General features: G+C 39.3%; 1 protein-coding gene across 1 annotated transcript; it reads right to left on the bottom strand.

Moving 5' to 3' along the window:
- Positions 1-1605: 1605 nt before the first annotated feature.
- Positions 1606-7096, bottom strand: LOC139744070 (SUZ RNA-binding domain-containing-like). Its single transcript, XM_071654524.1, has 5 exons — positions 6972-7096; positions 4640-4689; positions 3963-4104; positions 3261-3361; positions 1606-1957 (listed from the first exon to the last, which is right to left on the bottom strand). Exons 1-5 carry the CDS (start codon positions 7023-7025, stop codon positions 1870-1872), a joined length of 435 nt encoding a protein of 144 aa, XP_071510625.1. The 5' UTR covers positions 7026-7096; the 3' UTR covers positions 1606-1869.
- Between the last annotated feature and the right edge of the window lie 8644 nt (positions 7097-15740).

Below are 15740 nucleotides of genomic sequence, written 5' to 3' on the forward strand. Positions count from 1 at the left end.
GTGTCATCAAATTTGCGAATAGCACCCCAACTCGCATATTCGCAAAAATAAAAACCTCGCAATTGTGTGTACAGTGCATGAACCTTTGCATGTGGCACAGCAATCACAGCAGCCTGTGATGCTGGCAGGGTGACAGATTGTAATTCAAGTTTGCGTAACCAACAACGTGCAAATCATTTCTTATTATTTATCTCATCTGTTATCTTTCTTTTTTGTAAGAGAGTCATATTCTGACCAGGAGATTCACAAGTTGGATGTAAATGTCATAACAACAAAATCATCATAGTACCCAAAAAGTCAATAGCAATAAAGCCGATATGCCTCCCCCCCCCCCCCAATTCAAAGCATGCTATCAAAGATATGAAACATATACACAATCACCGTACTATCTTACAGCCAAACTCTTTGGAAACAAAGACTCATAATCTGCTGCGGAGCATACAATGTAAGCATAATCTCCCACACTCTAACATCAACTAAAAAAGGGCACATCTTGACACTCTGAGCCACCATAGAGATTGCCGACAACAAAGGGTATAACCAAAAATAAAAAACAAAAACAATAATATGCTACATGTATCTTGCTCAACTGCCCAAAGGGGCATTGCATATATTGAACAAGCAAATGCCAGTTTGATTCACTTGCTCAACATTAAGTTTTGGTGGTCCTGGGCACACAGATGAGTGGGTTAGTAGCACATTGCAATACATGATGCAGAAATATTTGTGCTTCTCTTCTATACTCACTGAAGGGTACAGTGGCATAATATAGGCCACCAATATCACCAATGACCAATGTCAAAGTTCCCTGGTCACACTTCAAATTTAGGCAGTTGGTAAATTTGTTCAATGGTGCCTCAGAAAGTTGAGTACAAAATATAACCATAACTCTAAATAACAAAGATACTTCATGCATATTTACTTTGGTTTTGCTTGTTTGTTATTACTGGGCAATTCCTATTTCTCATTAACTTCATCATAATCTAGGGTGTTCCCACACCTATTTTGACAGCATTCTTGCACGATCTTCACCAATTTTACCTAAATTTTGTCACTACCATCTGTCACTGTAGTTCACAATGACAGTGGTTTCTTGAAGAAATGCCCATCGAGACTCTCAGAAGGTCAAAAAGCCCCAAAATCAAACACTGGTAATTCTTCATCTCCTCTACATGAGGAGAGTAACATGTGGATTTGAGTTGAGGGGCCGGTACTGAAGAATGGGGGGAAAATTGAATGGCAAGATCTCCCTGCACTTACTAATCATCTGACACAAAAGTTCGGATGCATATTACAAACTTTTTCTTTTCTTTCCTTTGCTTTGTTTTTAGATACCACTGGCTGAGCAGGCTACTATTAGCAGTCACTTTCACCAGCCTAAAAATGTTTATTGGTCTACATCTGCATCAGAGTTGTAACTTTCATTCTTCTGCTACATGTAGTCAGAGGGTTGGCATCATTTTGATTCCCGCCCATAAGATGTAGACATCTATCAAACGTGAATCAATGCTGATAGAGAGCTATAAGGTCTTATAATTCATGCTCTTTCATCACTCCTCCAGGAAATACAGTATGTCGCACAAACACGACTTTCCCCTCGGCTGAAGTATTTCCTCACAGACATGTGGGATATGCGGCATCCGTCAGTTGGAACTTACATGTACAACCACTCTCCTACCGCGGGGATCAGTCGACCGAGCTGGCTTCCTCCCCGCCGAACTGGTAACCGCGGCCCGGGACGGGAGCTTGGCACACTGGGAGACACTAATAGTGGGACAGGACTCGAGGCCTGACCACTGCCTTAGAATCTCCATGGTTACCATTTCTTTTTCTTTTTTCCTTGTTTGCTCCTCGTTTGACCTTGCGTTGTTATCTCTTGGCTGCGCTCCCGCTGTGACCAAAATTATTTGATTTTGATGAGCTGCCATCTCTTGGTGGTCTGGTCTCCAACGATGGCCTAAAGATACAGAGATAAAATTTTGTAACTCATAAATCAACTCAGTCTTTTTTTTTTTTGGCCTGTGTCAGGGGATGAGACCATCATCAAATCAGCACTTTTGTTTCCATATCAACATCAAGACAAAACACATGTGTTTTTCCATTTTGTCCTCTGATTACATGCAGTATTCTGATGTATAATTTTTCTACTTCTAACTCAAAACCACTGGCTGGTTGAACACAGAGATGCAAAAGCAGTGGAATTTCAAAGTTGTTTTTGTTTTTTCATGAATCTTTGGTCATCTTCCTGTTCCTTGAAGATCAAAGTGTTGAATTACTAGACTTACTGCTGATCTTGGACCACAACGTGTAAACTGAGACGTGCTCACCACACGAGACAAAGTATGGAGAGACTTTTTCCATTCCAGACTTCATACAATGTTGTAGTCAACGTTACATAACTCCAAGTACATAACTCCAAGTGAGTATGTCTGTGATCACAAATACAAGTATGCTTGACCCACTACAAAAAATTTCAAGTTTAAATAGAAAGTAGATGTGAATTTGGGCTGATAAGTACTCTATATTCCTTAGGAAGTAGACTACCTTTTCATTTCATACAACACCTCATTAGAATGTAGCTATCCGACTGGTCGATTGCCCATCACGTGACATTTAGTTAAAAGTTCCATCGCACATTGTGTGGCTATGAGCCGCGCAATTTTGTTTGAGCAAAATGGATAGTGCATGACTGACGTCACCAATTTCCATCGACTCCTGCGTTAATCTCACAAATGACTCGAAGTTTTTGTTCCATCGCACGGCTCTGATGTCACAATAAACAAATATTTGCCACCCGCACTCAACAAATTACAAGCGTGCTTACAAGTGTACAAGCGTGTACTTTTGTCACTCATTCTTGTAAACAACTTCAAACGACTGGCTTCGTGTACTACACTGTATGTCCGTATGCGGTGACTGTGCGGCTACTCATTCATCTCTCACGGAAATGGTTGCCATTTCTGTGCTAAATTCAAGAATCTGTGTGGACCACATCTGTTGACATTCGAGGTGTTGTATAAAACAAATAGTGTATGGTCTTTACTCCTGCAATGGAACAAGATTTCGTACTCGGTGAAAGATGAGGCGCACTATTCAACTCGGATTCGCCTTGTTGAATAGAGCGCCTCTATCTTTCACCTCGTGCAAAATCTTGTACCATCGCACTTGTGACCATTCACTATTTGTATACTATTGTAATGATGACATGTTCCACACAAAATGGAGGAGATCACAAACAGAAGCTCTGGCTGATAACTCACCTGGGTGAAGCCTCAGAAAAGTCGGTCTCAGCCGAGCCGAGAATTCTCAGCCTTGCCTGCTTGTACTCCTCCTCTCTCTCTGCCAGGGTCTTCTGGCGTGTCTGACAAACGAGAAATTAAACTATTATGCACGGATGGCCGAAGGATACAACAGTAATTACAGTAGACATTAGCTATGAAAAGTACTTACACCTACAACCAAGCTTAACGGGTGTTCATAATTCAGAATGGATTTTAAGGTGAACAAAGAATTATGGCGGTGAATGACGTTTTTGTATTAAACTCACTAGAACAGAATTCAGCATCAGCACAAATTTTTCTGATATTCAAAATTGTGAACAATGCCTGAAATTAAGCACCTAGCTGGACACAAAACAAAATATAACATTTGATTTTAAAACAGTTGACTTCTTTTCTCTATTTTTCCGCTGATCACATCAACTCCATTTATTGAGATAACATTCTTATAACCTCCTCTTTATCTGCAAATTGTATCTTTGAAAATAGAATCAATTCTATCTACCACGGTATGTACAATAGATCTGATGCTCTATAGAAGTTTCTTGATACAATGTAGGTCTGTCAGTGGTAGCTTTATCATGCAGAACTTAAGCAGAAAAATAAAAATGGGGAAAAAAATAGCAGGGAGAACTATGGTCTTTGTAACAGGGATGGGTGGATTGATAACTTGGTGAGACCAACCTTGTTGGCACCCTTGTTTTCCACTGGTCCTGGGTCACCGGCAGCCTCCGTGGGCCTCTTCAGGATCCTGAGCTGGGGTTGGTAGGATGTCCTGTGTGTGTCCTCCTGCAGTCTTGACACCTGGATACTGGCCTGCAGCTTCCTAGAAACATGCAAGCGGCAGAGAGCATTCTGTATGTGTGCAACACCACGAAGGTTCGAAAACTGTGCAATTGGGGTGATATTTGTGTAATACCTACATCTCAATGTAGGGGTACTAAACGATTCCTGAAACAGGAAGACTTTTATATTCTCTTACAAATTTTGACATGAAGAGACATTGAAGTTCTAATGAAGCCCCCTGCAGAATGAGGGGAATTTGGCAGCTCTGTTGTACATGTACATGTACATTTTGTACATGTATGTGAATATGAACAAGGGATGTTACATGTGTATGAGAATGGCTAGCACACCCACATGGAGAGGACTGGATGTAATACACGCGATGCATGTACATGTACCTGTTGCAAGTTCATCAAAAGCCCTCACATACAGTATTTTAAATCATCTTATAAAATAATCTTAAAACACAATGTAATATAACAAGATTCAGAACATGTTTACATATCTAGATTAGACTTAATAGTCCTGTTTGCATCTTTCTGAACACAGAATGTGACACTAGGTTTTTCACTTACTGCTGGGCCTCATGCTGTTTCTTCTCTTCCTCTAGTCTCCTATCAAGTACCTGTGTCAAGAAAAAAAGAGAAAATACTTTGTTGCTGTTAATAGCTCCATGTATACCTTTCTTGCAATAAGGGTGAATGTACAACATTGTACATTCTACAGATGGTTCCCCCCAGAGATGTTCATACCTCAGTCCGGGAAACCCGCTCACGAGGCCTGCTCCCCTGTACGAGCACTCCTCCGCCTCACGACATCTGACATATACATGTAAATTGTCGCAACTTTTCACGGTGATTTTTTTGGTACACACACATGTCCACTATCCATGATGAAAAGAAGAAAAAAATTATGTTTTTTTTTTTTTTTTTTTTTTACAACAAGCAAGTTTTAATCAACCAGTGCACAGCGACCCATCGAAACACGGGCGCAAGTGGGTTCGCTCAAAGCAAGGCTGCCGTACGTAGTGGCCTGATCCGACTATATATTTTCAGTGCTTTTTTCTGCGGCTCTCACCTCTCCGCGCACGAATCAGCCTCGTGAAGCTGAAGTCTGACATCTTTTTACAAAAATTCGTAACGAGAAAAATAAAATCAGTACTAACCTGATCTTGTGCATATATTCCAAATTACTATTCCACACTGATAGAGTAGGTGGGTAGGGTAACATCCCCAGTATTCGGTCACTTAAGCTTTTCTGCAATATTTTTCAAACTAAAATAATACAAACATACATCATATCTACAGCAATGTATGTGAAATATATCAAATTTCTTTAATCTCAATTTTTATTTTGTTAAATATCACACAGAATTTCACAAAATCGCAAAATATATCACCTTGAAAATTCCCCAGTATACGGTCACCGGCTCCAGTATTCGGTCACGCGATATGCGCGTTCAAAGTCAATGCGTGTTCAAGGCAGCTGAAAAACGCGCGCGCGCGCTACCTTGTTGGCGCAAAATTGCATCGGCGACGTTGCGGCGCCCGTTAGTGACCGAATACTGGGGACTCGGCACTTGCATTCAACCCTTGTGCATTGAGACACTGTATCGGCACGTACGGAAATTTAGTTTTTCCTTTGCGTTTTTGAGGATACCATCACACTCCAAGCTTGCAATAAACAAAAAATCCCGCGAGAGAACGGCCTATTTCTCGATTTTTAGCGCTTTTTCGGCGACCCGTATTCTTAAGACTGGGCCTTATCCACGCGCGCTTTTGGAAAGTAGCGCCGATTCTGCACTTTTTACGGTAAAATTTGGGATTTGGATGGATTTTTAGAGGGGGCTAAGGGAGTTTCCTGTTGTGAATGAGTGTGCAAGTATGTGAATTAGTGTGATTTGCGTGTGTTGGAACAGTTGAACTTACTGGCTGGTGACTAGTAATAAGTGACCGAATACCGGGGGCTGACCGAATACTGGTGCCCTTACCCTACTCCAGTTTGTTAGCAAACTAATCACTTTGTAGGTATGATGGGTTCACTTTCTTCGTCAATTCCGCTATCCGCTAACCTTTGGGCACTTTTTCTGGAATCCCGCGACGAAGAAAGTGAACCCGTCTCCACCAATGATGGCCTAAAGATACTACTTTACAGACATAAATTTTTGTAACTTATGTGTCAACCCAGTCTTTTTGCCTGTGTCAGGGAATAAGAAGAGCATCATCAAATCAGCACTATTGTTTCCATATCAACATTAAGACAAAACACACATGTTTCCTATTTCATTGCATTGTGGGCTGGATGGTATAGGCACATGCATGGTTCTGCTTCTGCTTCTGGTTCTGGTTGTATACTGCACACAACGCCCTGGTGGGCTATCATGGTACAGTGCATGCGTGTGGCTGGAAGGTTAGTTCCAGTGCTGGTTTAATACACAAACACTACAGGTTATATAATGTAGTTCCTGTTTTACTTAGCTTAGGCCTAATTACTGCCAATGCAATGGCAATGCATTACTGAGACTGAGACTAGCCAAGGACAAGGTAGATTAGAAAGTGTGTGGAAAGACATTTCATACACATTTATACATCAACGACAACGTATGCAGTAGCTGAGGCTTAAATATTCTTCATAATCTCTGGTAGATCTATATTACGCTAGTTTGTAGAAATTAAAGTGTGTCAAAGGAAAGCGTCACAATTTCTGGCACTGATAGTCATGTCAATAACACGAAAACCGAGGTACGGGACTACAGAATATCGGGCCACCATATCACAACCACTCTCAGTGATGATACAAATTTCGGCTCGCGCGGCGTGTGTAAGTGTGGTCACTGTCTGGGATGAACATGGTATTTTGCCAGACATTCATAACATCGTAGATAGAGTTTAGTCTCAGAATACTCACTCCACTGTCAGCCATATCTTCCCAGCTGTCCCAAACATCTTCTGAATCTTCCATATTCCTCGGATTAATACCTTAATAATCACAAAAACCTGCTAAATGGCACTTCGTTCCCAGCATATCATGCGTCTAAAAAGGTCAATGAAGAAGTTGGGTGACGTCCAGACGTTTGATTAAAAAAAATGATGTATTTGCCAGTATTTTTCCATGAAAAAGAAATTTCATTTGAATTTAATTTACTAAAAGTTTATCTTTAATAATTTTGTTTTAAATGCACTGTTGATAGATGCATAAATATACTTACAGCATCACTCATTTCTAGAAACGTCTTGATAAAGTCTAGCATACAATACCAGAGTAAAACAGTATACACACGTATTTCTTGTGTTCCCATCGTTGTTGTTGAACTGGCTGGTCCATGTACCTGTACTGTCGATGTACACAAGTTTCCCCCACAACGCAATCCAACGTGGTTCCTGGACAACTCGACCGCGGGATAAGTCGTCCCTGGACAAGTCGTCCCTACCCCTGGACAGCTCGACCGGGTCGAGTTGTCCAGGGTCAGGTTTGCGATTGGACAACTCGACCCAACTTTATTTGTGCCAGATTTTTGCAGAATGAAACACATTTTAGTCATTAAAATGGCATAGGTTAGTGGAATGATGTATGAAAAAAATGTTTTATCGCATTTTTAAGGCAATTCCTATTTATTTTCTGATGCTGCGAAGCAATATTTCACGGTATCTTCCCTGCTCTGAGAATCTCGGTGACGGAGCTTTTTCTTGTGACGACAGCCTGCATGGTAAGGTGACATTTGTTGAGAAATTTCCATTAAATGCTTATAACCAGCAAGAAAATATAGTATTTTACATAGTTATACGTGTTTTCTATCCTTAGTGACATTTTCATGAGCAGAGGAATCATTTCAGTATGAAAAATGAAACAAATGTCTACAGTATGTCGATTCGTCTTCGTTCGTACTTGTTCGGTTTCCATATCGTGGGACGCGCGCTGCTAGCTAGCTGCTAGCTGAGAGGCTAGGCTGAGCGTGGCGCTCGCTCGCTCCCTGGCCACCAGACCCCCTCCCACCGATACCAGCCCAACTTGTGACGACATCCTGTTTGGTAAGGTGAAATTTGTTGAGAAATTTCCATAAGATGCTCATAACCAACAATAAAATATAGTATTTCATATAGGTGCATGTGTTTTCTATCCTTGGTGACATTTTATGGGCAAAGGAATAATTTCAGTAAGAAAAATGAAACAAATATATCTATGTCGAATCGTCTTCGTTCGATAGGTGTCCACACCGCGGCACGCTGCTGAGAGTGGCTCACGCTACTACCGATACCAGCAGAACGGGATACCGGCCCGCGGGCCCCGCGGGCCGTAGGGCTGGCAGTCGTGGTGCTCGCTCGATGGGTGGAGCGAGCTGTGTCGCTGCGTAGCTACGAAGTCGACCGTGATCTTTTCTTCGACATTTGGACTAAATTCCAGTCAATGAAACTATTTCATACCTTTCTCTTAACTTTGAACGATGTTATACTGACTAAATGGTTTGAAAAGTGTCTGAAATTTTACCGTCACTGTATTGATTCATAAGTAAGCCATCAACAACATGACGACCAGGCTACAGTCTTTGTCTTGCAAGCCCAAATTCTCTGTACTACGTACCACACCACTACCCACAAGCTATGGAGAACCTGACTCCGTATTGATACAGTGGGGACCAGTACTGTACTACTGTACTGTCAACAAATAATGGGGGAAAAAGATAGTGACAAAAAAGGAAATAAGATTTCTCACTCTTTTTCTTTTACTTTTTTTTTGTGGTTGGTTTGTTTATTTCTGTTTTTGCCAAAAAAAAAAAGGATTGCCCTGCATGTCTTGCATTCATTAAAAAAAAAGAAAAGAAAAAGAAAAGAACAGGGAGTACATGAAGTACTGGCTGTCTTAGCTTGTCTGAAAACTTCAAATATGTAATCCTCTATTTTTTTTTTCTTCTACGCACTTCTCTCGGTCTTTGCCAAAGATACTGTTTTGAAGAAAAAAAAAAATTCTTGTAACTTACACTTGAACACTTGTAACTTATATTTACCGGTGATTTCGGACAGTACTTTTCTGAAGTTGATGATATGATCTGAACTAATCCTTTTTAAGAAAAAAAAGGGGGATGGGTGGGGGGGGGGGGGGGCATCCCAGGCCTGCATAGAACATCATTCTAATGCCCTGGGCAGAGTTGTGTCAGAAAAACAGAAATGTATATCTTAATTTGATTTTGTTACGTATGCATGATACAGGTTACATTGTCTCTGTCTGTCAAACTCACAGGTACTTTTTTTTTCTTAAAATAGAATTATGGTCATAATAAAAAAAAATTCTGTATGGTACGGTACTTAAAATTCTGTCTTTGTCAAAGATATAAACTGCGAAAACTGTTTGACGTTACAGACAGTTCACTACACATCGGTTACGGTGTAACATTATCCTAAATTCCTAAGGCCACGTTAAAGTCCATCAAACCATCCAGATCTCTCTAAACCTTAGTTTCATCACAGAAAACAATGTCACACCTTTCTTCACAACATATTTTGGGTCTGGACATGACTAATTTTCATCACATTTCATTTATCAGGGCATAAACAAAGGTGCATTTTAAATTCCACCTTGTCTTATTTTATATGTCCCAGTTTGATGTGAGCTCATCAATCTACTTATCTGGTATCTAGATAGAACAACCTCAAATTTTGCTGAATAGCCCTTTAAAGACAGGAGTATAAACGAAAACCAGAAATGTCATTGTCAAAATGATTTATACCCCCTCTTGAAGTACTGGTGCCTATTTGACCTCAAAAAAATATCATAACACTTACTATATCTACAGATTGAATGTGCACAAATTGGAAAAGAATTTCATGACCCTGCATGGCATTCCTCATTTTGAGGCCATCAGAAATGTGCTGTTACCATGACACCACACTTTACTCTTTAAAAATGTATCTTGCACTTTGAATATCAATTTTTTTATGTGTTCCATATATCTGGTAATTTCTAATTGAAAAAAATGGCAAATTAAGTCTAATTTGTTAGTCCATTACCGCACTTAAAGGGTTATAATTTGCTATTGCCATGGCAACACACTTTCTCCCCAGTGCTGATTAAAATGTTATAATGTAAACAGGACTCCACAGCTGGGATATTTGGTTGCAGGTGCAAGGTGGCTAGCAGTGCATAAAGCCCCCCCCCCCCCCCCCCCCCCCCAAATGCAATTTGGCCAAATGCAATTTGGCCTATAAGGCTGCGTTCACATAGAAGTATACTATTCGGGTATAGTACGGTACGCGTTTTCGAGGGCACGCGAATAGCTTGAATCGAACGATATGATTTTCTAACACGGGTAAGAGGGCACTATTTGAATATGCCGAATAGCACAGAATAGTAAAGCATAGTGGGAATCGCGCTTGTTCGATTTTTGAGCAGCGTATACCGTCTTTCGATTTTGAAATGGTAACAACTTTGGTCTCGATTAGCCCTTTAGCAAAAATAATCATATAGACTGACATTCTGATGCAGTTTAGAAATTGTTAAAGGACAAGTTCACCTTCATATACATGTGGATTAAGTGAAGGCAACAATGTTAGTAGAACACATCAGTGAAAGTTTGGGGAAAATCCGACAATCCGTTCAAAAGTTATGAATTTTTAAAATATCTGTGCAATCACTGCTGGATGAGAAGACTACTACAGTGTATGATGTCACATGCGTACAACGATATAAGGAAAATAAAAAGAGAATTTCACAAAACTTGACTTTTTAAATAAAGTGCACATTTTCTTGACTTGTTACTGACTTATGTTAGGGGTAATATTATTCCCCCTGACTTCTGAAAGAGAGAAGTCGAGTGTTCTTTTATTATGTGAGAAAAGTGAGAATATCTTGAATTTTCTTTATACTTTCTTTATATAGTTGTACTCATATAACATCACAAGCTACAGTAGTCTTCTCATCCAGCCGTGACTGAGCATAAACTTCAAAAATTCATAACTTTTGAACGGATTGTCCGATTTATCCTCAAACTCTCATTGATGTGTTCTACTAATATTGCTGCATTCTCTCAACCCACATGTCTATGAAGGTGAACTTGTCCTTTAATAAGATTGCTGGGATGGTTGTGTAGGAGGAAGACATTCGGATGGTGCGGGTGATGGTGTACTGGGTCGACTTGACGACGCATAGGGAATAACGAATACTGAATTCTTCTATGTTAACGCAGCCTAAGGGTATACACACCTTTACATTGAGCCTAACATGACCAATGTGTGCTATTAAACTTATGTCATCACTTAAAAACTGGAGAAGTGTGATCTGTAAGTCTTTTTGTAATTTCCTGGGCCATCATGTAGGGCTTACAATTGTCATGGCAAACACCTTCGAATGCATTTGTATACTAATATATCTTGCACAACTTTATATTGAGTCAATTTTTGCTTGAATCTCTTGAAAACCAGCATACTACAGTGTAGTAGTTTGAGAATTCTACAATTTTTAATGATTTGTACAAAAATGTTGTTACAGTGGCAAGACATCTTTTGACACTCACACAAAAGTGTCTTGCACAACTACACATTAAAATATAGGCCTACTGATTGTAAACATACAACTGAATTGCCAATTGAGAGAATATATTTCAATCCACAACTTTAGATGCATGATTTTCATAAAGTTTGCAGTTATCAATTAATAGGGAGGAAAAGGTGTCGCGCATATCTGCCTGTGATTTAGCGGCTACACCTGCCAAGATTTAGGTTTACAATGTACAAGTACTACTAAAAAAATGAGGGTAGTTTGATCCACAAGACTTTGCAATGGACTGACCGATGGACCATCCTTTACAAAGTCTTGTGGATCAAACTACATGTACTCTAATTTTTTTAGTACCAGCTTCAGAATGGGGTGCTGTTCGTTTAATTCGCAAATTCCCTATACCTAGAGGTTCTTTAATCCGAAAATGAAAAAGGGTTCGTTAGTCTTAACATTTGTGGCATTATTCCGAAGGTTCGTTATTCCCGAGATTTGTTAATCCGAAAATGAAATTTGGAATGAAGAACCTTCAGAATAACGAATCTTAGGACTAAAGAGCCTTCGGAATAACGAACCTTTCGAATAACGAGCTGTAACCTTCAGAATGATTCCTCTTGCTTCAGGTAGTATTTCTGCTCAAAATGAAACCTCAAAATGTGGTATTACTGTATGAAGGTGATTACCTTGTATACAGGTACTCCTGTCTCCATCCAGTTTCCTTCTCTCTGGGAGGTTTTCTCTGAGTTATAATGCAACAGGCCATGACCATGTCAAGGAAACCTAGTGTCTTGCATTCTCTTATCGAGGCCAACAATAGTGGCAAAATTCATGAAAATTACTGGTATCCTGTGATAAGGTTTAATAATCATGCTTCATCCTTTATTTTTGCTATGCCATTACCATAGCAACCAATTCAGGACACTGCAAAGATGTGTCATGGACTTTTTCATATCACAGTCATCATGTGTACCAAAGTTTGAGATATTTGCCTAAAAACTATGAATACAGATTAAAATACATTCATAATTAATTTTTTTAAAAGAACATACATGTACTATGTAGCTTTACATTATCATGAATTCATTAGCCTTCACCACACCTTCAAGAAACGGCATTATCTTGATAAAGACACAAACTCAAATAATGCTTGTCACATTTTCAACTAATACATTGCTGTTGTCTTGTACGACCTGATTGGAAAAAATTGTTGCAACACAGGCAAACTCCTTTCAGAATGAAGTGGTCACTAAAGTTTGATAGAAATTGTGGAATATAAAGCAAAAGGGGAGATGTCTGATCTGCACAGATAGTCCGGATTCATGAAATGAAATTGAATGTGGTTCTATGCGTATTTATGCCAGCTTCAACCTAAAATGCATTTTCTCTCCCAGGGATTTTGTGTATTTCCTCCCTTTTTCATATTTATACATATTTTTTGTAATTATCATTTTTATTTCTTTCATCAATATCATTATTACTCTTATTATTAGGTCCCTATTATTATTATTGTTATTATTTTGTTATTATTATTATTATTATCATTTTCATTATTAATATTATCATTATCATCATCATTATTATTATTGTTATTATTATTATTTTATATTATTATTGCCTTTGATATGATTGAGAACTTGCATTGGTTGGTTGACACTCACTTTCATTTTGTTGCCTCCTCTTGGTACACCTTATTAAGGCTCACTGCTTGCTCAGCCCCCCCCCCCCCCCCCATGCTTTTCACTCTTTTCCTTTCTTTATCCTCTGTTGTTCTTTATCTTGTTTGATTTTGCCTCCTTATTCATCCTGTTCCTTCAAGGTTTCCCCCTTTGGTCCTCAGATCTGGATCATCACTGACCCTCCTCAGCCTTTTGTCTGTCAACCTCCCACTCTAATCCCCCTCCCTATACCTGTTGGGCTCCTTGCCCATGACTTCCTACCCTCCCCTTTTGTTTTCCTTGTTCTGTGTCCCTAGCGAGTCTCTGACTGTTCTTTATGGGTGAAGTCCTATTATATGATTGCTTTCCCTGCCTGTTTGTCGTTTTGCCTCTGACAGAGATTCTGCTAGGATTGAAAGCTCAGGCCCATTTGACTCCATTTTACTCCACTGGCTCTCCACAATTGGATTTAAGCAGTTTTTGAACAGCAGTTGTTTTTTTTCTTCTCTCTCTTTTTTTTTTTTTTTTTTTTTTTTTTTGCTACACTGAAAAAACAAAGTGTGTACGTAGGAGTATGCTGTAGAACTAGGAAAACATTTCATTTTATGATGCCTATAGGACAAACACACAAGCATTTTTATAACATGAGCAATTTCACATTTCTAACCCATAGGGCATATATGGTTGTTTGTTTTCACATACAATTGATAACATAACACAATCTGATTAAAAGACGATCAGTATTCTTAAAAAACTAACTAAGAAGGCTGAAAATAGATGGTAAATTTTTGGTCAAGTTATGATGTCACGGTATTTTTTTTTTTTCATTTGTGCATGCACATGTGTGTGTGTGTACCACATAATGTCTTTTAGCAGCAAAGAAATATCATGTGATCATTTCAATCATCAGAATATATAACAGTCATGTTGCCCCCCCCCCCCCCCCCCCCCCCCCATAAAAATGTCAAACATACCAGGCTCATTGACTTTACTATCTTTTTCCTCATTAAAGTTCATATTGCATACACACTCACACACACACACACAAGGAGGGAAACGGTCGAACAATCAGAACATTACAGTAAAAAAAAAAAAAAACTCAATCATGTATCCATAGTGTAAAGATTGCAAATGAATGTGATTTGACTACCTGACATCCAAAATGACATAGTTATAACTCACAGAATTGGTATTCAAAAACTATTTTAATCTGTAAGTGGAGGATTTGAAGGGGAGATAGAGATACAAGAGAGAGAGCCTGGAAAGAGAGATGAGGTGGTGGTGGTGGTGGTGGTGGGGAAGGTTAATACAATTTATTATGTTACCTATCACAAAAAAAGTCCAACTGTAACCTGTTTGTCCAGTTACCTGACAAAATTATACAGGGATCCCTGATATAGAATTGTGTTGACCATTGTTGATGAGACCACCAACAACAACAAAAAAATGCACAAGGAATCCATGACAAAACTAAAGATCAAAGTCATTGAAAAAAAGTAGAGGAAGTGTCTCTGATTGTACGAGTCCTTTTGCATCAATCTGTCCATGTTATGCATTTTTTTATTTACCCTGACCCTAATGGTTTACACTGACGATTTGCTGCGTGAAGGGATCGAGTCATCATCTATTTAATCAGTGTCACCTAAAAAGTTTGGTGCATTCACCTTTTATGCCATGATCATCGGTTGTCAGTTTGTTACTGTCAGCTCCATAGAAACACTTTCTTGGAATAAAATGAATGGGGTTAACACAGTTTTGTATGCTATGTTACCATATAGAAATATCTAATTATGACAATAATTAGAATTGTGTTGGCCATTGCTGATTAGACCAACAACAACAAAAATGCACAAGGAATCCATGGGGGGGGGGGGGGGGTCCCTTTTTTATGCACTGCTAACCTTGCGCCTGCAACTGAACATCCCATAGCTGTGGAGTCCTGTTTGCATTAGCCAGAAGAAGAGAAAGACACATTTTAATCAGTGGTAGAAAGAGAAAGACACATTTTAATCAGTGGTAGAAACTGTGTTGTCATGGCAACAACAAATCATAACCCTTTAAATGCAGTAAAGGACTAGCAAATAAGACTTAATTCTTCATTTTTTTTATTGAAATGACAGGAAAAAAGGACACATAAAAAAGATGATATTTGAAGTGCAAGATGCATTCTTAAAGAGGAAAGTGTGGTGTCATGGTAACAGCACACTTTTGATGGCCTCAAAATCAGGAAGCCATACCGACAGAGCGGTGAAATTCTTTTCCAATTTGTGCACAGTCAGTCAATAGCAATAGTGATTATGATAATTGTGAGATGCACACAATAGTCACGTCAGCCCAATTATTTTGTGGGAAATACCCCATGCGTACAGTAGTGTCCATTTCACATTTAAATGTATAGCACTGTATAGTACATCCCCATCTCCAGACCACAACAGGTGGCAGTCCCCAGGAGCTTAATGTAAGATAAATCCCCTGTCCAGGGACAAACATCTCAAAGGTTGGGTGGTCTTAACCCTTAGGGTAGGAGGCTAGCAGG

The sequence above is a fragment of the Diadema antillarum genome, unplaced genomic scaffold (assembly GCF_040938485.1).
Source record: "Diadema antillarum isolate AM-2024a unplaced genomic scaffold, OU_Dant_1.0 seq00001134_RagTag, whole genome shotgun sequence".
Lineage (NCBI taxonomy): Eukaryota > Metazoa > Echinodermata > Echinoidea > Diadematoida > Diadematidae > Diadema > Diadema antillarum.

Coding starts and splice junctions, on each gene's coding strand:
- LOC139744070 (XM_071654524.1), bottom strand. CDS start 7,025: ATGGAAGATTCAGAAGATGTTTGGGACAGCTGGGAAGATATGGCTGAC. Junction 4,105..4,639: donor AAACAGCATGAGGCCCAGCA/GTAAGTGAAAAA, acceptor GCATGTTTCTAG/GAAGCTGCAGGCCAGTATCC. Junction 1,958..3,260: donor TTTTCTGAGGCTTCACCCAG/GTGAGTTATCAG, acceptor CTGTATCTTTAG/GCCATCGTTGGAGACCAGAC.